Here is a 27420-nt window from a genome sequence, read left to right as displayed (position 1 = left end):
ATCACCCTGTGCTACTAGTCACTTCCCAGGAAATACAAAGAAAGATCTCCTCGTGCCCGGCCTCTGGGCGGCACAGTTTTTAGGAGTTTTACCTGTTGGCCCGTTTTAGGTCATTAACAAACTCTGCCGACTGCTGGTGTCTGATCTCACTGCTTTTGGTGAGTCTTTCCAAGGCGCTGACCAGCTCCTGAACTCTGGCCTTCAACTTCTTCTCCCTGTATCAAAGAGACAGTAGCAGCCATCAGCAGGTGTTGGTGATGGTGGGAAGGGAGCAGGGGTCCAAGGGTTGTGGTCCAGAGCAAACAAAGTTAAGATAGCAATGGGCTGAGGAGCACAGTTTCTTGGCTTTGCACAGCCAGAATGAGCATTTCTCATCACTGCATTCTCAGACTAACTGGACCCTGCTTCTTCAGTGAGCCTCCTAGAGATCTTCAGTGTACGTCCCATGGAAGAAGACAGCTAGTTGATGCTACTGGCACAGATGTTCCTTCGGTCGTGGCCACAAACCCTCTTGGCCTACATGTCTAAGCAGTAGCTCCCAGCTCCATGCCTGGGTTGCCTAATTGGACAAGTTCTTGTTCATTACCAGATCATAACTTAAGGAAACAAAAATGGTGATACTGGAGAAAGGAATTGAAATGACATTTGTTTCATCATAAAATTCCTTTTCATCTTCAAAGTCCTCATTTCTCAGTTAAGTACTTAAATTCCATTTGCACTTTGATTGGACTCCATGTGTTCTCTACTGTAGTGACCCATGCCAGCTGAGACAGGAAGCACGGTGCTTTCCAGAGTCCTGGCAGCTTCTGATTTATTTTTTGCTTCCCTGATGCCACTTCTATAGTGTCACTGTCATAATATACTTAGCAGCCTGGCCTTACTGAGTTAGTTCCCTGCACCAACACCTGGGCACTATGCCTCATTGATAACTTGAGAGTTGCCTGGTTCACAACTAGTATTCTTTAGGCTTCTTGAGAATCCAGGGTATAGGAAAGGAATTACACTGCAAGTGTAAAGACTCCAAGTGACACTGATGAACCCGTGTGCCTGCTGGGATTGGTAATATCCAAAATACTAGCAGAAGATGCACACATCCCTTTGACTAAGCAAACTGATTTCTAGAAATACCTTAAGTATTTGTGTGTATCACCCCAAAGGTATATAAGGTCAGTTGAAGCTGGAATCACTTCAGCTTGCCTTACAAGGAGAAGTGGCCTAGCAAGTTGGCTCAATGGGTAAAATCACTTGCCACCAAACCATGCTTGATGACCTGAGTGCACCTTCAGAATCCACACAGTAGAAGGAATTAATTGAATCTTTAGTTGTCTTTCGACCACTACAGCATATGATCGTGTTCACAAACAAAAACCAGGGAGTGTTTGAATTAATCAAGATCTGTCCATGTTGCCAGGTGCTGGCGCACGCCTTTAATCCCAGCACTCGGGAGACAGAAGCAGGCGGATCTCTGAGTTCCAGACCACCCTGGTCTACAAGAGTTAGTTCCAGGACAGCCTCCAAAGCTACACGGGGAAACCCTGTCTTGGAAAACCAAAGATCTGTCCATGTTACTGCAGTGCCTGTAGATAAATCTGCCTAAACTGAGATCATTATGCCTGACATGGAAGTATAGAATATTGTTTTTATTTAAAACACAAACAAAAAAAACGAGGCATGGCATGTATTGTGACAATACACTAGAAAACCATAGATTGAAGATTCAGTGGTGGTTAGGGAAGGGGGTTAGCAGAGGCTTCATTATTTCACTCATTTTTGCATTATTTGAACATTTTTGTATGGCATGTGAGCAAGCACATCATGGAACCCATGGGGTTTTCTGTCCTCAGATCACTGAATGGTTTCAGAGATACTTAGAATGTTTGGGGGGGGGGGACACACAGAAACTAAGATGGCTGCATCCATTGTGACCTATATGTCTCTGTCCCTCATTTTCCCTTCCTGATCCCTCTAGTATTTAATCCTTGACATTTCAGCTATCAGCAACTTGACCTGTCCAGACTGATGAATGGAGGAACACAAAACCCAAGGAGAAAGCATGGCAACCAGCCTGTGCTATGGGGACCCATTCTTCACTGGTCCTTCCACTTGCCTTAGCTACAGGATGGTTGGCCACAGGGCAGGCAGGAATGAGGGTGCACACCAACCCCCACTGGGGAATGTGTTTATCCTGAGCATTGGCAGTCTCTAAGAAATCTGGTCTAGCTGTGTTTCCCATGGGAATCACAGTGGTGGCATTCCCTGCTAGAAGACAGGGAGGGGCTCCTTCTGTCCCTAAGCCTTCCAAGGAGCCCTCCTCCAGTGAGGCAAGGTTAGAGCACCAGGGGCACTACTTCACCCAGCCCTCGTTGGCTGAAATGTTACTTAGGTTTTGCTAGTAGATTTGATTTCTTTCTTATAAAAATTTGATTGTGTCTGTGTATCTATGTGGTGTGGTGTGAGTACAGAGGTCATAAGGTTGATTAATTGTACAAAAGAGCAAGAATAAGTTATGGAGAAAACTAAAAATATAACCACCAACTCAAAGAAATTCACAACAAAAATCTACAACAAAGGGCTTCCTTCCCTGGCAATGGGTTCTCCCAGACCCAGAGGACTTTATGGACCTGGCAGACTCTATAGTAGGACAGGCTGCCCGCCCCCCAAGCGAAGATGCTCTCAGACCTGCCCATCCCCAGCTTGGGATGATATGGAACATTGCCAGCTCTGGAAACTCAAAACTGCCCTCTGGACCACTCAGCTACACTAGAGAGAAGTATAGACATCAGGAGAACTTATTTGAAGACACAAAAATAGGCTATGCTTCCAACTTGAGTTCTTTTTATTGTTTTGAGAAGACAGACCTCTGTAAGAGTCAGGACATAGATCAGTTTCCAAGATCCCAACAAATGCTATGCTGAAGTAACGCTGTATATCTACTGTGAAAGCCAATAGGTGCTATGTAAGTGTAAAATAGATATTGGAGTTTGAAACTTCAATAATATCAAAGTTAAATATCTCAATTTTTAAAACCCTGACAACATGCCAAAATATTGCTATACTGAGTTAAATATAATAGTGATATTCAGTCATATTTAATGAACAATGCCAGGAATTGAACCTTGGGAAAGTGTCTACCCTGAGCTATACCCTATGCTGTTAAAATTTAATTTCACATGTTTTATATTTTTATTGTAGAATTAAGAAAATTTAAAATGATGTATGTGACTTGTAGCTCAGATAATGGCAGAAAGAGAATTATGGGGACATAAGAAAGGGACCCCTGGCCCAGCTGGTTAAAGCCTCATGTTGGCCAGTCATCAAGAACTGTACTGGCCACTTCTCTCCCTTGCCAGCCACAGACAAGGAAAGACCATGTACTGATACTAAAGTATCTGGAGTCACCTCACAATCTTACTTATCAAATAGGGAAATGGGAGTGGGGCAACCTTTTAAAATAGGACTTGAGAGAAACCCAGGTGGCAGGTAGGATTAATGCTGAGACAGTCGTAACTCCTCTGGCATACACACCTGGGTATGCCTACTTTTCTGCTGTCCTACCTTGGTGAACACATACCAAACTTGCCTGTCTTTCTTTCTGGGTGCATGTATAGTTAGGAGAACTAACCTTCATGCTTAAAAATATTGTCAATAAAATCTCAAATCTCTGCTGCATACTGACCAATCCTGAAATTCTTTTCAGGGTGAAAGCCATGAATCTGGCTGGGCCTGGCCTGAATTGAGGTCCATGAGAAATTAAGGGTACTTCTTGGGCTGTTTCCCACTCACAGGATGACTTGGAAAATCTAAGAATTCACTTGCCTATTCTATTCAGTCATGTTGAACTCTGAGCCATTAGCCGTGAGAAAGGGAAGAATTTATGTGGTTTCTGTACATAAAACAGTATGCCAATGCAAATGTTTCTTTGGCTTCATACATGAGAAAATTAAATATAAATTGCTCCCTCAGTACAAATGCATTCACAGTGTTCTGGGGGTGGCCTAGAATTGCAGTCTCTTGCTTGTTATTTTGTTTGTGGTGAATATCAAGTGAAAACAGAATAACTATATGTGGAATAGGACTCAAAAACCAACCATCCGGTTCAGGTTTCAGTTATGGGTCTTCCACTCCAGGGTTTAGCACCCTCACCAAAACATGCACTATTTATGTCATAAAAGGTGGTACTTTACCACATAGGAGGTGGCTTGGCTTGGTGTGTATGTTGTCATAGTTCTAAGCAGTGGAGTACACATAAAGAATCTAGGACTATCAGGGTACTAGGGAAAGCCAAGTCACCCGGCCTGTAAGATTCCAGGGGGGGGGGGTGGCACGGGACGCGGGTAAGCAGGCCCCTTAGGCAAGGCTTGCCTGTCCTTGGACTGGCTACCAGAATTGCAGTTCTGTGCACACGCAGAACTGAGTGTCCTCTAAGAAGGCCAGTAGAAGTAATCTGTGATTCAGGTACATCTCCAGTGAGCATGTATCTAGTCCTGCAGCGGTCCCAAGTGGATTAACAGCAGGCTATGTAGCCATTCACAAGAACCGACTTCACAGGCATAGACCTGCACCTACAGGCTGGATTCCCCATGGGAATTATCTGCTCATGTCATTCCTGTCTTCCTCACGTTCCAAGTACTCCAGTCCCAGTTAGTATCCCACTCCCCAGAAATGGCTTGCAAAGCCAGCTACAGCAGTCAGTGTCCTTATCTTATTGTATCATGACCCTCTGGGTTGTTGATCAATGCAGTCTCTCAGGACCCATCTATATCTTTGTTTCGATGTCTTCCCTCTAAACCCCACTCCTGAATATTAGTAATTACTTAGGACTAGATTTTATCCCTTACCCTTTCTTTAAGTTTGTCCACTGCCATTTATTTCCCTTAAAACTACATGACCACATCTTGATCTCCAGGCCTTTCCTGGGATCTCTGAGCCTGATGCCTCCTACTTAACACCACCAATAGCTTAGTTTCCTAAGGAAAACTTTTGAAATTCTCCACAAAGACATGCTTCTCATGTTGACTCATGGCAACACCATTATTTACTATGTATAGAATCCTAGCCAGACCCTCCCTTCCATCACCATCTGCCTACATTTGTCATCAACCTGTCTTGACCAACACAAGGTCCAAACCACCATCCTTTCCACCTAGCTCAGCATGGCAGCCTGCTGGTCACCTTCTCCACTTCTTTCCTGACCCTTTCTCGTCTGGCTTTCACACAGCATCCAGGTCTCTTTTTCAGTGTAGAAAATCAGGTCAGAATACTTTCCTCTGGTGCCTACTTTCACTTAGGACATGGCTTCCCTTAAAGGCTGTGATGTCCTGTCTTGTCCTTCTAAACCTCTGCTCCTTCCTCAGCCTAAATATCACCTCTTAGACCACTGTCAACAGTGGATAAATGGCCCAAAGTTTGGACTTCACAACACTTTGCCTTTTCCTTCCTGTTATTCACTGCCAGCTGGATGGACCATGGCTTGCCTAGATCCCTTCTCTCTTTTTCTTCTTTATGCCCACCATCTTAATCTCTTAACTGCTTACATTTAGACTATCCGGGCAACAGATAACAGCTACTTCTAAGTCTTTTCCCGGGATAAGATCAGTTCTCACAACGTTTGACATCAGCATTGCCATTGTGCTCGCTGTACAAATGAATAATCTGAGATACTTGCCCACAGCCAGGTGCTACAGTGCTGCCTGGCGTTCCCACCCTGAAATCTACCAGCAGAGAGAGCTGGGTGCTTAAGCATTTTGCTGAAGAATCCTGTGACTCATGAAGGGGATAAGTAGAATGTGCAATAAACAAGAGCTCTGATTAAGAGCACAGACCTGTGGAGCCAGGATTATGTGTCCCCAGATAACAAGGTTCTATGGCTGTTCTGTCTGAGCTTAGCTGGAGCAGCAGGAATTGCAGCAGCAGAAGAGCAGCCAGCATTTTTGCCAGATTCTATGAGGAGTTTGTTTTTAGTGTTCAAGAAATGAACGTGGCACTATCATGGGCACACTGCTCCCTTGTCCATGACTACCACATACCAGGGTGCTCCTCACCACTCTGCTTTTATGCTGTTCCAGGTGAGGCTGCCAGCTCTGGGCTTTTGAAATACTGGGCAGTGACAAAGGAAATCTCAATGTCTCAAGGAACACTCACTTCAAACCCCTGGGTGGGCATCAGTCATCTTCACCTCCTCTCTAGACCCCCTGGCTCTGGACCTCAGCAATTTATTTCCATGATAATGAATCCACAGGCCCACTTTGTATTTCATTAACATCCTGCAGATCCATGTTGCATTTGTGGAATGCTTTGGCACCACTCCTAGTGCTTGATTGCTACTATAAATCAGCTGAATGTGAAGAATCAGCTAGTGTAAATTTTTTAAAAAGCATCTTTCAAAGTAATGGTCCTACTAACAAAACAGCGGAAATTCTGCTGCTGTTGGCCCAGGGGGTGCTTCTATTGAAAAGCCTTGTGCACAGATTGGCCACTTTTCCCTTCATCCATCCCTCTGTGTATATAGCTTAGAATAAATGATGTTGCTTTCTCTCTCCTGACCAAGATTCCAAAAGTATGTTGATGATGCTGCAACCGAGACACCGAATTTTGGGAGTTCCACTAACAGCCAAGTGCTCCAAGGAAACTGATGGGCACACTTAGTACCACTGAAGGCTCAGAGAAGATACACAGCATGATAACTGAGTGATGCATGTTCCCAGAAGTTGAATTGTGTGACTGGAGATGGAGAAAGGGCCTGGGGCCTGAGCTCAGAAAGACAGTTAATCTGGAATGGCTGGATTATAAACTGGGTTGAGAAGCATTTGAAGCATGCAATAGGAAGCTACGTAAGATCTAGTGGCGCCCCTGACTGCTGTGGTTCATCACCCAGCCCTGGTGAGGCAGCACGTCAGTGCACCTTCATTTCCCCAGTCTTACTGGAGGACCATGGAGATGACTCAGCTTTGCTGTATCTGCCCTGCCCATCCTATCCCATGACTGATGGAGATGAAGCAGGCTACTCTCTGCTCAGTTGTGCTCAGGTCTTGAAGGCAGCCTACATAGACATATCTGCACACAGAGAAGAGCAATCTCTGAGAATCCCTTTCTTGTGGCTGTCATTTTCCAATTCACTTTGATACAAGGATTAAACAGTCTGCCAATTTTTACTAGGGCCTGCTGGATCCTATTAAGAAAGGGATTTCACAGAAAAGTAAAGTAATTTTGGAAGCAATACAGCATAGTAGATATTGAGGGAAATAGAGGGCACAAAACCAGACCAGATGGGAGTCATAAGAAATGTGGAGCAGAGCTGTGCATTGGTGGCTCACACCTTTAATCCCAGCACTCAGGAGGCAGAGGCAGGCGGATTTCTGTAAGTTTGAAGCCAGTCTGGTCTACAGAGCAAGTTCCAGGACAGGCTCCAAAGCAATACAGGAAACCCTGTCTCAAAAACAAAACAAAACAAAAAAAACAAAAGAGAGAGAAAAAAGAAAGAAAGGTGGGGCTCAGAGGTTAACTGTTCTTCCATAGGTTCTGAGTTCAATTCCTAGCGTCACATGGTAGCTCACAACCATCTGTTCCTAGCATCACATGGTGGCTCACAACCATCTATAATTAGATCTGATGCCCTCTTCTGGCGTGCAGGAATACATGCAGGCAGGATACTGTATACATAATAAATAAATCTTTAAACACAAAATAAACAAATGAGAGAAGAAAAAACAAACAAAAAAAAGAAATGTGAGACTGCATTGAGTTCTGGTTTTGTACCGAAAAAGAAGAAAAAGGACATTCCAAAAGGCTCAGTGGTGAAGGCCTACCAGAAATCAAAGCTGGGTGGGAACAGGGCAGTAAGACAGATGAAGTAGCTGGTGTTACAGCTTCTGCCTTGGAATTGCTAGCTCTCCCCAAGAAGGGACCAGTGTTCTATCCACCCTTAGCCCACTGTTCTGCTCAACAGGGAGCATGGCCCATGGCGCTCTTCTCCCAGGGAAGAAAACTACTGAAAACTGGCAATATATGCCCCATCCTCCCCACCACACACACACACACACACACACACACACACACACACACACACACACACCTATGCCTGCTAATGACCAGACAGACACCTTCTAAAAAAGTGTTTGTTTCCATTCCAGTTTTAAAATTAGAAGCATCCCCCTAACCTCAGTCTTCCGGTGTCTGGACTATGCTCCCTCATGAAATGATGATTCTAGCTTCCAAGCTATATTTACAGTCTAATTATGTTATTTCTCCTTTTTCCTCTGGCTTCTCTGATTCTTTCTTGGCTCCATATATCTGGCTCTTGATTAGAAATCCATGCTAACCAACTTAGGGCTGTTCATTGGAAATCCATCGTGACAGGGGATAAATGAAATCTCTTTATGTTTAGTCAGCACAACCTGCATCCTCCTGGTGCCAGCAAAAGCCTCTGGGGCTTTGGGAATTTGAAAAATGTAGGAGCCTAGTTTACAGATACAATATCTAAAGGACTCCCCCAGTGGACCTGGAGAGTGGATTTAATCCAAGTCTTTGGTACAAGGACATTATTGCATTTGTCCCATGTTGTGCCCATCTTCTGCTCCTGGCAGAGCAATCACAATGGAGCAACATCCCAAGAGGTACTTGCAAAGTAAATGCAGGGCCATTCCAACTTAGAAAGAACCATTGAGAGACTGAGCAAACCAGGAAGGTAGAAAAGGCCCTATAAAGTCAAATCCAGACAACTGGTATAAAACACACAGGTGGACCACAGGGGAATCAGGTTAGCTGAGAGTGCACTGTCACAACTTCCTACATCAAATCCCTAGAATTAATGGGGAAAGTACTTTGTAAAAGTCCTTAAGCTTTTTAGAAAGCAGCTGATGCTCTTGTGTACCAGAAACCAGGAATGAACAGGAAAAGTTTAAGGTAGACAATTTACTTCTTCCTAAAAGAAGAAACTTCAACTGAGAATGCAGACAAGAGCCCCGGTGGGAAGTAGAGTCAGAGGGACCTGAATGGAATCAGCTTGTCAACTGTCTCAACAAGGAGGGGTGATACAGGGTCAGCTAGGCTGACTCACTGCTGTTGTCAGCCAGCAGAGACAAACAGCCCAGGAGATGAACTGACACACTTGGTGGACAGCATCTCACAGAACCCCAGTGACACTGGGAGACACTGGACTCAATCCAATCATGATGCTTAGCAATACGAGCACACTAGCTGGGTGGTGGGGTGCACGCGCCTTTAATCCCAACACTCAGGAGGCAGAAGCAGATGGATCTCTTCAAGGCCAGTCTACAGATTGAGTTCCAGGACAGCCAGGGCTACACAGAGAAACCCTGTCTTGAGAAAACCAAAAGAAAACAAAAAGAAAGAAATCCAAGTCCACAAATCAGAAACAGCAAATAGAAGTTTGGGCAAAGCTCAATTGCAAGGGAACAGGCAGCTAGAGACAAAATGAAATTGAAAAGCAGGTGTAATAAATATCCTCATAGAGATACAAGAGGACATCGCTGCATTTAAAAGGATGACTTCAGGGGGCTGGAGAGATGGCTCGGAGGTTAAGAGCACTGACTGCTCTTCCAGAGGTCCTGAGTTCAATTCCCAGCAACCACATGGTGGCTCACAACCATCCGTTATGAGATCTGGTGCCCTCTTCTGGTGTGCAGATATACATGGAAGCAGAATGTTGTATACATAATAAATAAATAAAATCTTTAAAAAAAAAAAAAAGATGACTTGAGCAGCAAAATCATTAAACATGAGCAGGACCACCACAGGAGCTACAACCAAAAACTAAGCGAGCTGTAAAACCCAGCTGACAGTTCATTCTCCGTGAAATGCTACAGTGTGTTTCTCATGTCACATACTGTCACAGGGTGCAACAGATACATGCAGCTACAGAGAACTTGAATTTTGGTTGGTTTGGTCTTGAGAAGTAATGTAGGTATAAAATGCATACCAGACTGAAGTGATATTTGGGGTATACTGGGTTAAGTAGAAAACATGAAATTCCTTCTCTGTTGGCCAGACATGCTCTGGGCCTCAAAGCAATGGGGGTGACAGGAAGTGAGAGAAGTTAGGTTGTGGAAGACAGGTCTAAAGGCATCAGCATCTCTTTCTCTTTGAAAAAGAAGAAGTAGAATGTAGGAAAAGAAACACTAAAATACCAGAGGAAAGTGTCCAAGAACTGATTAGAGACATGAGGCTTCCCAGGGGCAAGGGCTACTGATGTTGAAGAATGCAATCTTGAAATGGGGAGGGTGCCTGTTGTCGTTATCACCTTTTACCTAATCTAGAAAGAAGGGTCTAGTCAATGTGACAACATACAAACCAGGAAAGTGATATTTTCTTACTTGCAAATGGAATAACTGTCTATTTGCCAACACTCAAGACTCACTTTTCAGAATGGCAGGTTTTTCCATTTCTAGCCTGCAATGTTGGAGGCACAAGTAAAACATACCAGCGCCGCCTTCTATCCAGGAAGACCAATATGACCCTGGAAGAGCTGGAATGAGCAGCTGCTATGAAAGTGTGCCAAAAATCCCTCCCACCTGAAAGGAGCCACATGAGGGCATGGGGGTTGCTTACCGTCGGATGGCATTGGCAAACTCTGTGGCCAGCTCACTGTCACTATTTGTCCTTACTTCAGCCAGTGACAAAGCTGGGGACGCAGCATCAGCACATTCCTGAGGACGACAAACATACTCATTGTCAGATATGAGGCAAAGCCCAGGAGCACTTCAATGACCAAGACTGCAGCGCCATGCCTGTGGGACCCTTGGGCCAGCTGATGGAAAGCGAGGCAGCAAATCTTATTGTCTCCTCTGTTCCCAGATCTCTCATTACCATTACGTGCTGCCCTGAATGAAGAAAAGCCTGGGGAACACTTATTGCCCTGGTACTGGTCTAAGCCTGCCACACACCACTGCTCCCTTGTCACTAGGAAGGACCCTCTGAGGCAGCCATACTATCTACTATTGTCTTTATCCACCATGGAAGATACCAAGGCACTGGAGTAACCCTGCCCAAGTTACTAGCTAGAAGCTAGCAGATCCAGACCTCAAAGCCAGGCCCTCTGGTTCCATGTGAGTCTCTTGAGAAGGCAAATATACATAAATGTCTTTGCTGACACTCTGCTCTTTTTGAGAGGAAACTTGCTTTCTCTAAATGAGGGAGTTTTGTTCTGTTCCATGTAATCATAAAACTTGAGAAAAGGAAGAGCTCCTTTTCTCCATGCAGCAGCATCACATGGAGAATTCATGTCATGTTTTACAGATGAGGAATGGAAGATTAGAACTCTTGAAGTGACATACAAACATTAGCCATGGCTAAACAAGAAAAATATTTTCTCCACAGAGATGCTGAGCAGCAGGTATCCTGCAAAATGAGGTGTTTGGGTCTAGGGGCCAGGGATAGACACTGATGATGTTGTGTTCCAGGCCTGAGAATAAAAAGCTTTGTGATCTGTGCCATGATCCCACACTAAAGTCCAGATGGTAGGAGACACACCTGCCTCCTTAGCCTATTCTAAAACACAATGGCCCTCTTCCAGGGGGTGCCTGAGCAGTGGCCTGGCCAACATGTCCCCTTCTGTGTCATTCACCTGTGCTGCACCTCTCCAAATAACTGCCCTCAGAGACCCAAGACTGATGGTGAATTCTAGAAGCACTTTCACTTTTCATGCATCCATGGCTCATCTGTGACCCACCACCTGGATATATACAGCCCACTGACTAGTAATGGTTTGTCCGGAAAGAAAAAGGTTCAAATATTCTGCCACGAGCAAATGACAAGAAACTCAAATAGCAGTGCTTGTCAAAGTCTCTTCAGAAGACAGGGCCTCTGGTCCCATGCAAGTTGCATGAGGTTTTTGCAGCCCTTGTTTGTAGGAAACACCAGGTTTCATTTGGGCAGCTGTAGCTGGTTTGATGGACAAACTCCCAAGAATTTTCTCCCTGCCCTGCTCACCAAAACCTTGGCTCCTTTCTTTATACTGGTGGTCTCATTTCCAGCAAATAACACCAATGACTAGCCTAGAATCTAGGCCCTAGATGGAAGACTTTACTGAAATAGCAAACAGAGCCAATATCCAATAAGTCAAAATAATCAGCTTACTCTACTGCATTCTACAAACTGAAAGTACTGGGTACCTCTATAACTTAGCGTTTTACAGAGCTGTTTTAAAAGCCAGCTGGCCTTTGCTGGCAGAGAAATGTCTGTGTGTTGAAGGCATTCCTCGGAGCACAGTGACTCTCAGTCAAAATAAACACCAAGAACTGGGAGGAAATGTTCATTCATGGGCCTTTGACAAGAGCCCACTGAGTCCATTCTGCCACACCCTAAGGATATACATAGACAGACACTGGCACTCTGTTGAAGGCACTGTCCCAAACTGACCAACAAGCTTAAACAGTCATGCAAGTCATACAAAGCTTCTGAAGGTGAATGGAACAGAAAAAAACACCATCTTCCTAAACCCTGGGTATGATTACATGAAGTACCACCACATGGCCCCTGCCTGGGTGCTACTGCACTTGGCATAGCCACTCCCAGATGCTGAGATATGCCAACAACACCCCAACTCCATCCAAGCCCTTCCCTCATTCCCCAATGTCCTTGGGATAACACTGCAAGCTGAGCCTTCCAGCCAATACACTGATCCCCTTTCCTCTCAGTCTCCAAGCCTCGCCTTGCTTGAGGCCTTGCTGACTTCTACTCGATCCACTTCAGAAACTAGCTCCCACTCCCTACTGGTCATTTCTTCAGGGGATCTCTTCTCAAGCTCCTGATCTGTAGGCCCTGACCCTGGTCTCACAGGGTACTGGCAGTTGAAACTTGCATTTGGGATGCCCTGTAACTGTACTGTGACCACGTTTGTCCATCAGCCTCAGCAGACATTCCTAGACGACAGCAGTTCACCTTGGTCCTGACATGCTGTGGCTATCTAGTCACAGCCTGCAAGAGAATGAATGGGTAGGACGCATCAGGGCCTCGGGACTTCTGGCTTAGCAGACTGCCATACTGTGAGTGTCATGGGCTCATCTGAAGAGTGAGGTGGGGAAGCTGACACTGCCAGCTGTTTGTGCAGTGTGCTTCAGATTTCTTAGCTATTTAGGAAGCAACAGTTCACATTACACAGTACCAGTGCACTTCCTCCCTTCCTCCCTCTGTCCCTCCCTCCCCAGTATACAACTTTGCTGGAGACACCCTGCAGTACCTACAACTGCACTGTGAAAAACTGTTTACATGATCCGCCAGTCAGCACATGCTTGCATGTCCTGGATCTGAGCACAACAGTGTCGGGAGACATTTGTCATTGGGAATATTAAATATGATGTGTTGAACATACAGTTCCCTGAGTGAGTGAGGGATAGAATTCATTAGGGTCTGAAGCATTTTGTTTTCTTTCTTTCCAATGCAGACGTGGAAGGGAACTACAAATGACAGAATGAGCTTGGGTTATGGGAGGGGGACTGATGCAAATGTGAATTTGTGAATGTTATTTCTAGAAGCCTGGTCTCTGTACATATATATTTTGTAATCCAAGGCTTTCCTTCCACCTACTCTTCCTGCTTACTAAGGCACCAAGAGCCAGGGTGGTGGAGAAGGCAGGAAGTGGCCTGTTATCCAGGTGTGGTTTAAGCCCTATGCTGTTGTTTTTAGTAGCAAAACCTCTCATTTCTGTGGAACCTTATTTTCTTCATATAAGTGAAGACCAGAATTCCTTGCTCAGTTTTAAGGGAGATAAGCACAGATGACAATACCGAAGTACCAGCGTCTCAACTCAGTGATGGCTGTCGTGGGGAACAGCTAGAAGCTGGGTGAGAACACTGCACAGGCCACTCCTCTCATAAGACAGCAGTGTGTGGATATGTCTAAACTTTGATATAATGTGAGATGCTGCCTTTTAATGAGGATGTGGCTTCTTTACAAATATCTTAGGACCTCCCATGCATGTGTAAACAAGGAAACTGAGGCAACAGCAGGAGGGATGGCCCAAGGTCAAGGCAGACGGGAACACCTGCACAGAGGGCACCCTGACACCCTCCTGGCCGCACCTTGCCAGGCTTCTCCTTGCCACTGCTGCTGGTGGAGCTCAGGGACCGCATCCTCTGCTCCTTCTGTTCCTCCACCTCGGACTTGAGGTGCTCAATGTGCACTAGGTAGGCCTGCTCCTGCGCCTCCCGGGTGCTCAGCTTCAGCTCCAGGGCCTTCTTCTCTTTCTCCAACAGGTAGAGCTGCGCCTTCAGCTCAGCCATCTCTTCCTGTGGAACAAGGCACACAACGCCAATGAGAAGCTTTCACTGTATTCCCGAAGGGCTGCCATGGCGAATGGGTACAGAGGAAGACCTGGCTAAAAGCCATGGGTACACAGTCCAGATATCACTCCAATGCTGGGGACAAACTGATTGTCAGCACATGTCTATCCGAAGGGCTGATAGGTAGATAAACCAAGTGCTTTGTCATCCTATGGACTATAAATTCTACATGGGTGGAAATCACAGAGGCAGACTTCTTCTAAGATGCTATAGGACCCCAAATGGGCACAATGCCCTTGTGAGAACCAGTTCTCAGGCATGCAAAGGTTAAGGTACATCCGCCTAGGGTCGTAAAGGAAACAGCCATGCAAAGAGGTCTGACTGGGCTCCTTCCAGTTCCCATTTCACTCCCCTGGCACTACATGTCATGTCACTATTGTCACTCTGCAACTGGGCTAGGAAGGTCAAGGAATGCTAATGATAATAACATCTGCTTCAGAGGGGCCAAAGGAAATTAGCAGGAGTGGTCCTCCACTGGAAATGACCCATCAGATAAGGTCCTTTTGTTTTCTCAGGGCTGGGAATTAAACCTAAGGGCCATGTGCATGCTGAGCCAACCAGAGACAGATGACTTCTGAAAATCTCCTAAAAGGCTTAACTGATGCCTTTCTGTGAAGTAAGATGTGAACCCAAAATAGGACAGTGCAAGCCTGGACCAGGAGCCAGAAAACAGTGGCAGTTATCAGTCATTCTTGAGCACATAGCACTGTTTAAAGAGTGCACAGAAAGTAAGTCATTTAGTCTTCTGAAAGTAAGGGAGAGTTGGAGGGTACCCACCAAGTCTTGTCCTTCTTGGGGGTAGACACACTAGTCACTATGCTCAGCCATCCCTGAGTTGCTATGACGATCAGACACAGCCAGAATGGAAGGCATTTTCATATGGAAGCCTTCTCATCTTTTGCTATCAGAAGGAGGCTCCTGAAGGCTATGGCAACTGTGTATCCTGAGAGGGTCCCTCTTGGAACACACACACAAAAGCAAGCTTACACGAAGGAAGGGAAAATGCACAAGTGCCGGAAACACAGGCATAAGTCTGCGATTGAGACTCACAAGGCAGCTCGAGGCAGCCAACTGCTCTAGAGGATTCCTTGATATCTGTGGTCTTAGGTCCATGAAAGAGCCGGCCTTGATCTCTGTGAGGCAGACATCCATGTTGATAGCACCTATTGTGAGCAAACACTGGAAGTGCTCCCTGAATGAAAGACTAGAAAACTGTGTAACAAGGGAACTTGTCATGTCTCAGAGTATGGGTGAGAAGAGAAATTAAGCTCTTTTGAAAAATCAAAATTCAAGTTCATATATGAACGGTACAAGAATCCCCATGCCCAAAACATGTTAAAAATGAATACCTGACCTCTGCAATCCATGGGCCACAAAGGATCAGGACAGCCAGAGCCCTACACTGGGAGACCCCATAGAGAGCAGGAGACATGTTCTCCAAGAAAGACGATCGAAGAAGCCACTCTGAGGGATGCCTGGTTAGCACATGCTGTTTTGTGTTTGTTTGTTCTTTCAAGACAGGGTTTCTCTGTGTAACAGCCCTGACTGTCCTGGAATTCATTCTGTAGACCAGGCTGGCCTCAAATTCACAGAGCTCCTCCTGCCTCTCCCTCCTGAGTGCTGAGATTAAAGGTGTGAGTCACAGCTGCCACCACCAATGGCTTGGTTAGCATGTGCAATGGAAGTGACTCAGCATTTATGGGAGCAGAAAGAAAAGTATGTGGAAAACCAGAAAGCAAGTATTTCCAACAACTAATGGGTAAAGGAATAGGATCCTAACCAAAGAAAGGATGTTCAGAAAAAAAGACTGGACAATAAAAGGAACCAAGTAGATCATCCCGAGAGGAGTGGTGTTTACTCGAGAGCATTTATATGCTGGCACGAAATGGTGAATTCCAACATAGTCCATTGTCTAGGGAATGTCTGGGTCAGCACACTCTAGTGAACACATTACAGAAAAGGAGATGGGGCTGGTTGTCAGTATTCCAGAAGCACTCAGGAGGAAAACCAAGCCAGAACAGGACAATTGTTAACGAGTTCTCCCAGCTTTTCACCACTTCTACACCTTCGAAAAATGTCCAAGGTGAGTATACTTTATTTCACGTGGCAAAGGCAATATTAGAGTACACACACACACACACACACACACACACACACACACACACACACACACACACACACACACACCCCTACCTTTCCTTGGCCAGATTAACAGTAATCTGCCATACCATATATTGGCCGAACTATAAAAAGGAAATGCTAAGTCTTTGGATAAAAGAAAACATGAAGTTTGCAGCACAAAATAGAAGAACAACCTAATGGCTCATATCACATGGCACAAGAGTCTGCAACAGAAGCTCCTGACTGGGGCAAAGTCACTATGATTATACACTCAGGCCCAAGCTCATAGGCAGTCCTGAGAACTCATCCAGAGGAATGTGAGCACTGTGAGCTGAGTGGCTGGATGTAGAAGAGCTTAGTAGGGGGACAAGGGTTAGTACCAAGGAGGGATGCCTGGATTCCCACATCTCTTCCTGCCCTGTATCTTCCCAGATTCAAACACCATCATCACAGAGAAGTGATGACCAGGGCCTGGCAGCCCAGTCCAGAGCTGAGGACCTGCACCAGCTGCTCCTATCAGCCTCCCCGTTGCTGGTGCTTGGTTGAGATTCAGGGATGGCATGGTAACTAATTGCCAATGAAGGACAATGGCTTCCCTTTCTCTAGAAATGTTGACAGGTAGCTCAGCCCATAGGTGAAAAGCCCAAGATCTTGGCAGGATACTTGCCAGAACTGTTCTGCCAACTCTCATTGGAGGGCACCAGTTCTTTTGTTTGTTTGTTTTGTTTCATGTTTTGAGACAGGGTTCCTCTGTCTAGCTCTGGACCTTATCCTGGCACTTGCTCTGTAGACCAGGCTGGCCTGGAACTTCTACCTGCTTCTGCCTCCCGGGTGCTGGGATTAAAGGCATGCACCACCACCACTTGTCCGGAGGGCGCCAGTTCTAAACAGAGCTTCTAATGCCCCAGAGTGACAGGAAACCAGAACTTTTTGCCAATTGCTAAGCTGGCTTTGCCATGGTCTCCTCCTGTTCCAGCTCCCTCCAGCATGGACTTCTACCACTACTGAGATGAGGGATCATCATGGACAGACAGAGGCTTCAGGTGTGGCTTAACCCTTGACAGGAAGGTATTGAGCTTGGGTACTCCATAGCATCCTTTGGGGTTCAATTGCCTTTCCAATAAAGTCCAGCCCATAGGACTTCTGCATAAAAGAAAGCCTCCCTTCTCCAAAGAGACTGGCTATCGTCCAGACAGAGCTAATTACTAACTAAATTCTGTGGCTGTGCTCTTGGAGCCCTGTGAGGTATCCCCCTAGGTGGGCCCAACAAATGAAGCACACCTTCATGGCCATCAGCTCCTGCATCAGCACAGCATTCTCCAGGTCCAGCCTCTGGCTGTCACCCCTTGGCTTGACGTCATAGCTGAGCGGATCGATGTGGATGCTCTCCAGCTCCAGCATGGTCAGCTTGACGGCAGCTCTGTCGTTCTTGAGCTGTTGGATATAATCCTTCAGTCTCTGCTCATCTTCTTTAGTGAACTCTGTGTCACAGCTGCTGGCTGTAGAGCTGGTGGTGCTGAGGGACAAAGAGAAACGCCACATTTCCAAGTCATCACTACTAGTCCTTGTCTCCTCTCCCCAACACTATTTAAGTGGCAGTCCATAAAAAAAGAAACACACACACAAAACAAATACAAAGAGATGGATGGATGGATGGACACTGAAAGTATATTTTGGATCATGATGTAGACTTTAAAAATGAATTACGAGATACTAAGTAAAGACATATATACAAACCTATTTCCTATAATAATGTGATATAAGGTTTAACATATGATGGAATACATCAAAAAGAGCAAACAGTATGAACTTTATGATAATGGTGACGATGGTAGATAGTTAAAGTGAGGAAAGAGATAAACAATTTTATCTGCTTTGGCCTATAGCAAAGCAAATAAAGCCAGGCAGGAAAGCCAAATGGAGATACAGGGAGGAAGAAAGAAGGGCAGAGTCAGGGCGATGTAGCTGCCAGGGAAGCAAGATGTAATTGAGAACAGGTAGAGCCCCGAAGCCAGGTGGCAAAATGTAGATTAACAGAAATGGGTTAAATTAAAGGTAAGAGCTAGTTAGTAATAAGTCTGAGTTATTGGCCAAACATTTATAATTAATATTAAGCCTCTGAGTGATTCTTTAAAAGCATCTGTGGGATGTGGTGGGACAGAGAAACCACCGTTTGCAATTGGCAGCCTATACTGCATAGTGACTAGGCAGATGATGCCAGACATAAGGAGTGCACAACTGAACATGGACCTGTGGTGGCCCCAGAAACCAAATCACCATGAAAGGGAAACAGAGACTGTAGGGGAAGCTGTAGCCACGCCTTCTTAGGGGCTGGCTACAGGAGTACCTGAGGGCTTGTGAGGGCGTGGTCAGAGTGAGTAGGGGGACTGCGTTTTTGCTTTCGGTTTCTCTTTTTGGGCTTGCGTACAGACTGTTGCCATGCCGGCTGGCTAGGTCACTCTGCGTTCCCGGCTAGCAGCCGACCCACTGCAGCTGAGCTGCTCAGAACCATCCACCCAGCTCGGAGACAGTTTCTAGCTGCCTAAAGTCGAGGTAGGCCTTTCAGCAGAGGCTTCCCCTGGCCGCTGCTGCGGGAAAGCCGCAGCTGTTTCAGTGGTTGCAGCCACAAGGCCGCTTACTCTCTAAGATAAGCACAGCCGCTTTTGTGACCTCTCTCCACCGCTGACTGACTGCTGCCAAATGCCTCGGACTAACTGAACGCCTATGCTGTCTGCTGGTCAAATATAGTTACTTCATCTGGAGTAGAAATCGGGTAAAATTATGGCAGAATATTTATCATTTGCTCAAATTGGTAATATTTTTGCTTACTACATGAATTCACTGTTTGAGGAGGATGCTAATCTGCCAATTACCAGCCTATATACCATAATGGCAGTTAGCCTGCTGGTACAAATAATATTACTAGCCAGAGGACTCAGGAACAGGGACAGAGATAACCTTACCACCTGCTTGCAGGAAATAACAGCTTTACGCAATGAGGTTTTGGAGAACAGATTAGGTCAGACCACAATTGTGCAGCAAGTGGAACAGAAATTGGATGATAAGCTTGGCTCTGTGTCCAATACGCTAAAGACAGAGCTGTCTGATGAGATGCAGCGTATTTATGATAAGATAAACACAGAGAGATCCTCCATGTCTGAGGCCTTAGAGGCTAGGCTGTCAGAAGACCATGAGGAGCTCAAGAATATCTGTAGCCAGCTAGAAACTCAGATAGGCAATGTTACCCAGAAATTAGATTCAAAGGTGCAAGATACCCAGGATAGGGTTGAAGAATTGGACAATGCCATTCAATCAATTATTGAAGCATCCAAGGTAGCAGATCACAAATTTGAGTCTAGATTTGAATGTTTGGAAGATAATTTACAATATAGGGCTGACAGATTACATAGGTCCATACCGTCGATTGCTGACGACTCAAAATCAGCAAATCATGACCTCGAATCTAGAAGGCAGTTTCCATGCCATCCAGATGCTGCCTAAGAATGATCATATTAAAGACCTAGAAAAACATGTAAATGAGCAGGTAGAGCAATTTACAGATTCACTAACATGCTTGGAATCTTTTATGATTAAGGAGATTGAAACTTTTCAAAAGGATATCATTGCTAGGCTTAAAGATCATTGGGATGCCTCAGAAGCAGAATCACTCCAATCCCAGGCACCTACTCCACCCATATGTCTCTACAAAATTGGAACAATTTTTCAAATATTATAACATAAAGCATGTTACTGGTATACCACACAATCCTACAGGACAAGCAGTGGTTGAGAGATCTAATAGAACACTTAAGGAGATGCTCAACAAACAAACTTGGAAGACTAAACCCCCAAACATAGGTTGCATAATGCTTTATTGACACTCAACTTTCTTAATGCCAATGAAAAAGGACAAACAGCTGCAGAAAGACACTGGACTACGGACAAAACTGCTGAACTCAATCAGCCGGTATACTTCAAAGATGTACTAACTTCTGAATGGAAACTGGGACATGTGTTACGTTGGGGTCAGGGTTTTGCATTGGTTTCTATGGGAGAAGAAAAACTTTGGATACCATCAAAGTTGATCAAGATTCGACTGGAAAAGGAAAAACCTCTCAATGAGGACAAATGACAGGTATTCTACTAAGGTGTACCTTATAAACTAAATAGAAACCCCACAAAAGGAAAGGGAAGTGTTTTGCTTTTATCTTCACAGGAAAACTCATCTTCAGAAGGCAAAGGACACTGCATGGGTAGATACTTAAGAAGAGAAGGTAGCTATAACTATCAAACAAAAGGAACGTGCCATATGATAAACTTTACAGCTGTCTCTCAAAAAACTCTACTTCTCTTTATTTCCTAGTCCCTATTCAATTAAACCAATGCTGGATTTAGAGGTGGATTTGGCTTTCCTCCTCTAAAATCCAAGCACGTTATTTAACTAAGCTTTAGTGTTTCTGTGTTGTATCAAGAAGCCAATTGATGTAATACAGAATAAAAGAATTTAGGGACTGTCTTTGTCTTTTATTGTATCTTTCTCTCAAGGTGTACACCCTCTCATAATTGTTATGCTCTCATGGTTGCATTCCCTAACATGTGTACATACACAAGCAAACATTTCTCAGCTAACTGTTTATGTTTGAGTCCCACACAGCCAATGAAGACCTGCCTGACAGCAATCCCTGGACACCCTGGAAAGAAAATGGGCCACATCTCCTCGACTGCACTGGATCCAACTTGCTCCATTTCAACTGACACTCCGGCCAGAGGTTCGGGTACTGACTTCAATCAAGTTGAGGATTTCAAGCGAGATCTTCAATCAAGTGAATCCCATCTAACATGGACTGGATACTAACATTTTCTTTCTACAGGACCCCACATGACTATCATCGTCCCATTTCAGCAGGAAGTAACTTGGAAAATGCTACGCCCCCTTTCCCCATTGTTGTCACTTAGGATAGTGTATATACCTTGTTAGGAATAGCTTCCTATTGTTTATGGTTCGGTTTGGAAGGAGGTGTTCAGGCTTGGACACCTCTTTCAGATGACTTTAGGGTTTAGTTAAAATAGATAGTTATCTTCTTATATTTTACCTTTATACTGTTAAGTTTTAATCCTCTTTTAGACTAAAAGGGGAATTGTAGGGGAAGCTGTAGCCACGCCTTCTTAGGGGCTGGCTACAGGAGTACCTGAGGGCTTGTGAGGGCGTGGTCAGAGTGAGTAGGGGGACTGCGTTTTCGGTTTCGGTTTCTCTTTGCTTCTTGCTGTACAGACTACCACCGGCTGGCTGGTTCGCTCTGTAAGTAAGGCTTTTCCCTATTAAATACCCTTATATTTCTACCTGACTCCGTATTGGTAATTTACTACTATAAGAGACAGTTATGGCAAGCTGTCCCTACGGACACAGCATAAGGCCCACAGGTTTCTCTGCTTTCACTATTTCTTCCTATCTACATATCACTCTTATTACAACTGGTTTGAGATTGATGGCAGAAGAGCAAGTAGGGCCCATGCAGCTCTCAACAAAATTGACAAAACTGGCACCACCATTTGCTATTATAAACTAGAAGCTGTAGTGAAGAAACATTGAGGGTCCTACTGAGTCATGTGGCTGTATAGTGCAGAGTCTTATACAGAAACATCTCAGTCCACAGCTCTGTCCTCTTCCCAAATTTTTTGGAACTGGATATTATCCAGGATCTGGAAGTGGTCAACACTGTATGCTTCTGCACCTGACACTGAAGTAAGGAAAATGGGTACAAGATCTCAGGGTAGTTCTCAACATGTATCACATCACTAAAAAGACAAAGAGAAGTCTGGAGAGTTGGCTCAGGGGTTAGGAGCGCTTGATGCTCTGGTAAAGGACCTGAGTTTGATTCCTAGCACTCACATGGTGGGTCATAACATCTGTAAGTTAAGTTGCAGGTGATCAGAACTAACGTCTGTGAGCAGCAAGCATGCACATACATGCATGTAGGCATAGTGCTTAAGCATGCACATGGTGCACATACATGCATGCAGGCATAGCACTCAGTGATGGACATGGTGCACATACATACATGCATGCAGGCATAGCACTCAAGCATGTACGTGGTGCACATACATACATTCACTTAAATAAGTCTGAAAAGACAAAGACAAATACAGTAGCTCAGGCTTGTAGTCTCAGCTACTCAGGAGACAGAGGTAGGAAGAGCCCTCAAATCTAGGGACGACTGACAGCCATTTTACACAAAATAGGAAGACTGTCTCAAAAAAACAGGATGAAAGAGAAAACAAGGCTTTCAGGGTGAATAAGGTGTGGGCTGGAGCTATGCTGCTCATCCCACTGTCCACAGAGGTGGAGGCCACCCTGGGAGTTGGGTGGTCTTAAGTCCAAGAACAACTTCTAGGATGGGAAGCTCCTGGAGATGGGGTGGCTTTACTTGCTTTGTCCCTTGGAGCAGGATGGAGTCACTGGGAGGTGAACAAAATGAGCTTGGCCATCAGACTGGACACCTCTCAGGCAAAGGGAAGGTAGTTTTCTATGCCATCTAGTTTGGCTACAGTACTCAGGGACTTTCAAGACACCCGTCTAGCTGATATCGTAGGGGTCTATTTTAGATGCCAGAGACAGTTATGTTGGCAGAGGAGAGTAGTCACCATATATGGATAAGCCTCATTTAGTCCATTAAAGGCCTGGAGATGAAGAAATTCTGCCTTCAGACAGCTCCAGACAAAGGATTCAACAAAGGTTCTTCCTTGGGGCTCAGGCATGACCCAGCCTCTGTATTCAAATCCCTGAAAATAATTTTCTGCTGTGTGTGTATCTGGACATATGTACTGCTGTATCTAAAGGCACACATGTAGCCACATCTGTGTAGGCAGTCTCCTACTGGCTCTTTTCCTTTACAGAGATCCTGTGCTGAAGTGCTACACTTACTCATGATCCAAACACTGTAGATTTCATGTTTCCTGGGTGGGTCATAACATGAATGCTTTGTAAAGTTGTGAAATGTATGATACTAAAATCAGTATATCATAAGCACTCAATAAACACAGCTATTATTTATTTCAGAAATATCAGGGTACTTACCATAGGATACCCCTCTAGGCCCTGGAAAAACCCCTACCTTTATGGAACTCACATTGTAACAGCAGAGATAAGCAAGTGGTATTATATAGCATAGCTGACATGACATGCATCGTGACAAAAAGTGATATGAGAGACCCGGGAGATATGAGGATAGGTTTATTATGTAAAATAGCAAAGGGGAAGGCCTGCATGATAATGTTGTAGCCCATTAGACCTAAAGGAGGCAAGAACAAGAACCCCGTGGATATTTGGAGGGAGGCTGCTCAGAGCTGAGCATGTAGAAAACACAAAACTCCCAAACAGCAAGCTTGGCCAGCAAGAAGGAGTTATGGCCAGTGCAGAGTCAACCAGCCTACAGCAACAGGAGAGCTGGCCAGTGGGTCTGCGGGAGGCCACCAGGTGTCACAACACAGGGTTTATAAAGACAGCATCTTCTCTGGGATTACAATGGATGTCACATTAGTTGCTTGTGAGAGCAGCTGTTGGCCAGACTGGCATGTCCAGATCTCTCTGATCTGTCTCTATGCTGAGGAAAGATGTCAGGAGGCAAGGGAAATAGCAGCAAGGTCCCTGGAGGGGGTCACTCCAACAATTCTGGGGGAGATGGCAGAAGTTTGCAGTAAGTGTGAGCAGAAAGAGTGGGGGAAAAGATAAAAAACAAGGGGTCATCATGTGTATTATGTTTTAGAAAGAATAAGAAGGAAGAAACACCACCTCCCAGCCAGAAGCCTCAGCGCTGCTACCCCCACAACCCCTACCAACCATGCATGCTCCTGAAGGAATCAGTGCAGAGCCAGGACCTGCAGCATGGGGTATGTTAGGGTAAGTCCTGCAGAACTAGAGGGACTCACCACTCACCTGTCTGCAAACAGTTCAGAGGCAGGCATGCCACATATTCTGACCCCTTCAAGTAGGGCTCACCTCCTCTCACTCAAAAGTGACAAAGGAACAGAAGTGTTTCCCAGGTGAAGGAGTAACAAAACTCAAGCCAGCTTAGATGGCAGCCTTGTTCACCAGGCATTGCACAGGGTGGGGTGTGGAGATTGATCCCAGCAGCCTCAGGTTTGCACAATGAGGCAAGAGGAACAACAGGGCTTCTCTCTGCCAGACAGCTGGGAGGAGGCCTCAGTCTCAGTAATGAAAGCTCTCCCCACGACACCACCTTAACTCAGGTACAAGTAATTCCTTTCATTAAAAATTATTTACCAAACCAGATACAGAAAATCACTAACAACCATGTGCCAGCCACCCACATGACACTTGGGCGTATTATCATTAGACTGCTAGTTTTGGAACTATGACACTGATAACAAAAGCAACCTTGTTAACTTTTATTCCAAATAGAAATTACAAAATTCAAAGAGTTAAAAGCTAAGGCTCTCTAGCTTTTCTGTCCAAACTACAGAGATAGTATGGACGAATTTCTATGCTGTGGGCTGAACCTGCCCCACCATTCCTTAGACAGCCTCTGAGGCTGTGGCTTCAGTCTCACTTAGGCTTCTTTTAGGGTGGTATTCCCTTCCCTTGACACCTACAGTGTCAAGACTTCTGGGAGTGGGTAAGAAATGACAACAATCTGTCCCTAAGACTGACTACATGCTGTGTCTGCCACCAGGCAGCAACAAATGGAAACTTGGCAGATCACTAACTGGCTGTCCTCACATTTTTCTAGGGGTGGGGCTACAATGCACTGAACTTCTAAGGTGGATACTCAAGATTGCTGCCAGGCCTCTGAAGCAAGGCACACCTGCACAGCCTTCTTTTGGCATACCCCAACCTCACAGCCCAGAAGGAATTGCCTAACTTATCTGGCTGCAGTCAACAGGAACACTGGTCGCTCTGACCTCCCAGAGTGAGGGAAGGACCAGCTGGTGGTGCCAACCCCATGTGGATTCTGGGTGAAGAACAAGGACAAGGGAGACTTTCCTGGCAGCTGAGTAAAGATACCCACCCACCACTAGCCTCAGTGTCCCCTAGAGGTCAGATGCCTGCCACCATGCAGAAAAGCTGCAATAGAGGAGAAGATAAAAAGTCGGTTCTCTATGGCCTCAGAGAGTATCTAAACCCATCTGGAAGAACATTAGTGGGCAGGGAGTATCAGGTTTCTTCATCTGCTGGGGCCTGAATTTGATCACTGGCCAAAAAGGATGGTTTTGTTTTCTGTTGTCTTTGCTATACATGAAGCAAAAAAAGTGCAGAATATTGCAGTCCACAGATCTTACCCTACTGGGAGCTAAGAGCTTTCACTACTCTACCACAGAGAAAGCTGAATTCCGAGACAAGCTCTGCAGCCTAGCTTCCTTCTCTTCCTTCTAGGATACCAGCAGGGAGCAGATCAGGCGAAGGTAATTACAATTCTGCTTCATGCCCTTAATGTTCCACAGCACAATTGAATTATGATGATGGTAAAAGGAGGAGAAGCCACTGGCCCTTCCTCTGGCCTCCTGGGGGCTGCTGTTGGCTGCTGGGTGAGGGCTAAGTCATCCATTACCTCTCCCAGCTTGGAATGCAGGATGAGCTCAGCTGTCAAGGGGAATAAATCACTTTCTACAGGCAGCCTGATCCCTCCTATCCAGAGCCTGGAGGTGCTCTGAGAGCAGGATGGGAAAAAAACTGCAGATGAAGAGCCCAGGCATACTCAGCTATACATGTCTATGTTTTGTCCTGGTTTCCTGAGGTGCTAGACATGAACCATGGGCTTCTTTGGGTGATCCTCTGCTCTGAAGGAGCTCTTACCAAGATAGTTTAGTCTGCAACACTTAATTGCCAGAATGTTCTCCTGCAAACCCACTGCCAGCCACAAGTTCAGGAGAGGTGCATGACTGCCAGGCTCAAAAGAAAAACAAACCCCTACCCTCTGCCTACCCACAAAACCCTGCCTTCTGCCTACCCACAAACCCCTGCCCTCTGCCTACCCACAAACACATACCTTCTGCCTATCCTATCTACTGTCTGACACAACTGTTCAAACTAGCTCTAGACGCCAAATGCCATTTCTTCTGTTCCTCTATACCAGGTGCCATCTCTGACTTCCAGATGACCCACCCTGGTCACTAAAAGAACCAGATTGTCCCACCCAGGTGGGTTTTTTTATGGCACAAACAAACCAGATACCCTTGGATATAAATGCAGGCTATCTGCTGACTTTCTGTCATCTAGGGAAGGCTGCTGCAACAGGAGGAAAATGGCAGCCAGCACAGAGCCACAAAGGCAGGACACTGAGACTGATCAGTGTGACTGACTGCTCACCTGCAAGACCTGCCACTCAGAAGTATGATAGCCCTCTGCCTTAAGCTGGCATTTATCTCATGCATATAAGGCCTGATAGCCTTTTAGTCAGGACCCCTCTTAAGCTGTTTACATGTTTCTATTCTTTGCAACCTCAAATCTTAATTTATAAAGCCCCAGTGATATTATGGAATTCTGTCCCAAAGCATCACCCAGTGTCCTGGTGAGGATTCTAGCATGGAGAACTGTTATATTGTGTAGTGTGCATTTTGTAATGCTCGAACTTAAATGTTGAATTTAAAAATGGATATATGGATTTGACTGTTTCCTAAAGTTAGGTCTTAAGAAGAAGGGGAAAAAGGTGCAAGAAGCATTTCCTATTGCTACTGTAGTCACATGACTGGAGAAGGGCCATGACTAGAACTGGATCAGTATGTCTCAGGTGTGTGATGGGACTCACTAACACTGGCTAGCATCAATCCCCTGCACTTTGAACACTCTGTCCTGATACCTGGGGGGAAGGGGCTCTCTTTTTCTGAAAGATGGCACTATAAGAGCCAATCCCATGTGACTCTCATCCCTTGACACTTGCTGCTAGGGTGGCAGAGGCCTAGCCTAACTAGATAGTGGCTCCAGGACATCACCTTTGCACCAGGCAGTGTTCCACTCATCTAATCCATTCTTCCCCAGGAAACTTTA

General features: G+C 45.4%; 1 protein-coding gene across 2 annotated transcripts in view; it reads right to left on the bottom strand.

Annotated features, from left to right (window-relative positions):
- The window catches only part of Mcc (MCC regulator of WNT signaling pathway), a 233508-nt gene that overhangs the window by 5785 nt on the left and 200303 nt on the right, over nucleotides 1–27420 (bottom strand). For both annotated transcript variants that reach the window (XM_027400844.2, XM_027400845.2), the window contains 4 exons: nucleotides 17700–17934; nucleotides 14037–14243; nucleotides 10567–10664; nucleotides 93–215 (listed from right to left, as the gene is read on the bottom strand). In XM_027400844.2, coding sequence (XP_027256645.1) covers nucleotides 93–215; nucleotides 10567–10664; nucleotides 14037–14243; nucleotides 17700–17934 — 663 coding nt within the window. The remainder of the gene's footprint in view (nucleotides 1–92; nucleotides 216–10566; nucleotides 10665–14036; nucleotides 14244–17699; nucleotides 17935–27420) is intronic.

The sequence above is a fragment of the Cricetulus griseus genome, chromosome 2 (genome assembly GCF_003668045.3).
Source record: "Cricetulus griseus strain 17A/GY chromosome 2, alternate assembly CriGri-PICRH-1.0, whole genome shotgun sequence".
Taxonomy (NCBI): domain Eukaryota; kingdom Metazoa; phylum Chordata; class Mammalia; order Rodentia; family Cricetidae; genus Cricetulus; species Cricetulus griseus.
The sequence above is the reverse complement of the archived record's forward strand: the minus strand, read 5'-3'. Positions and strand labels throughout refer to the sequence as shown.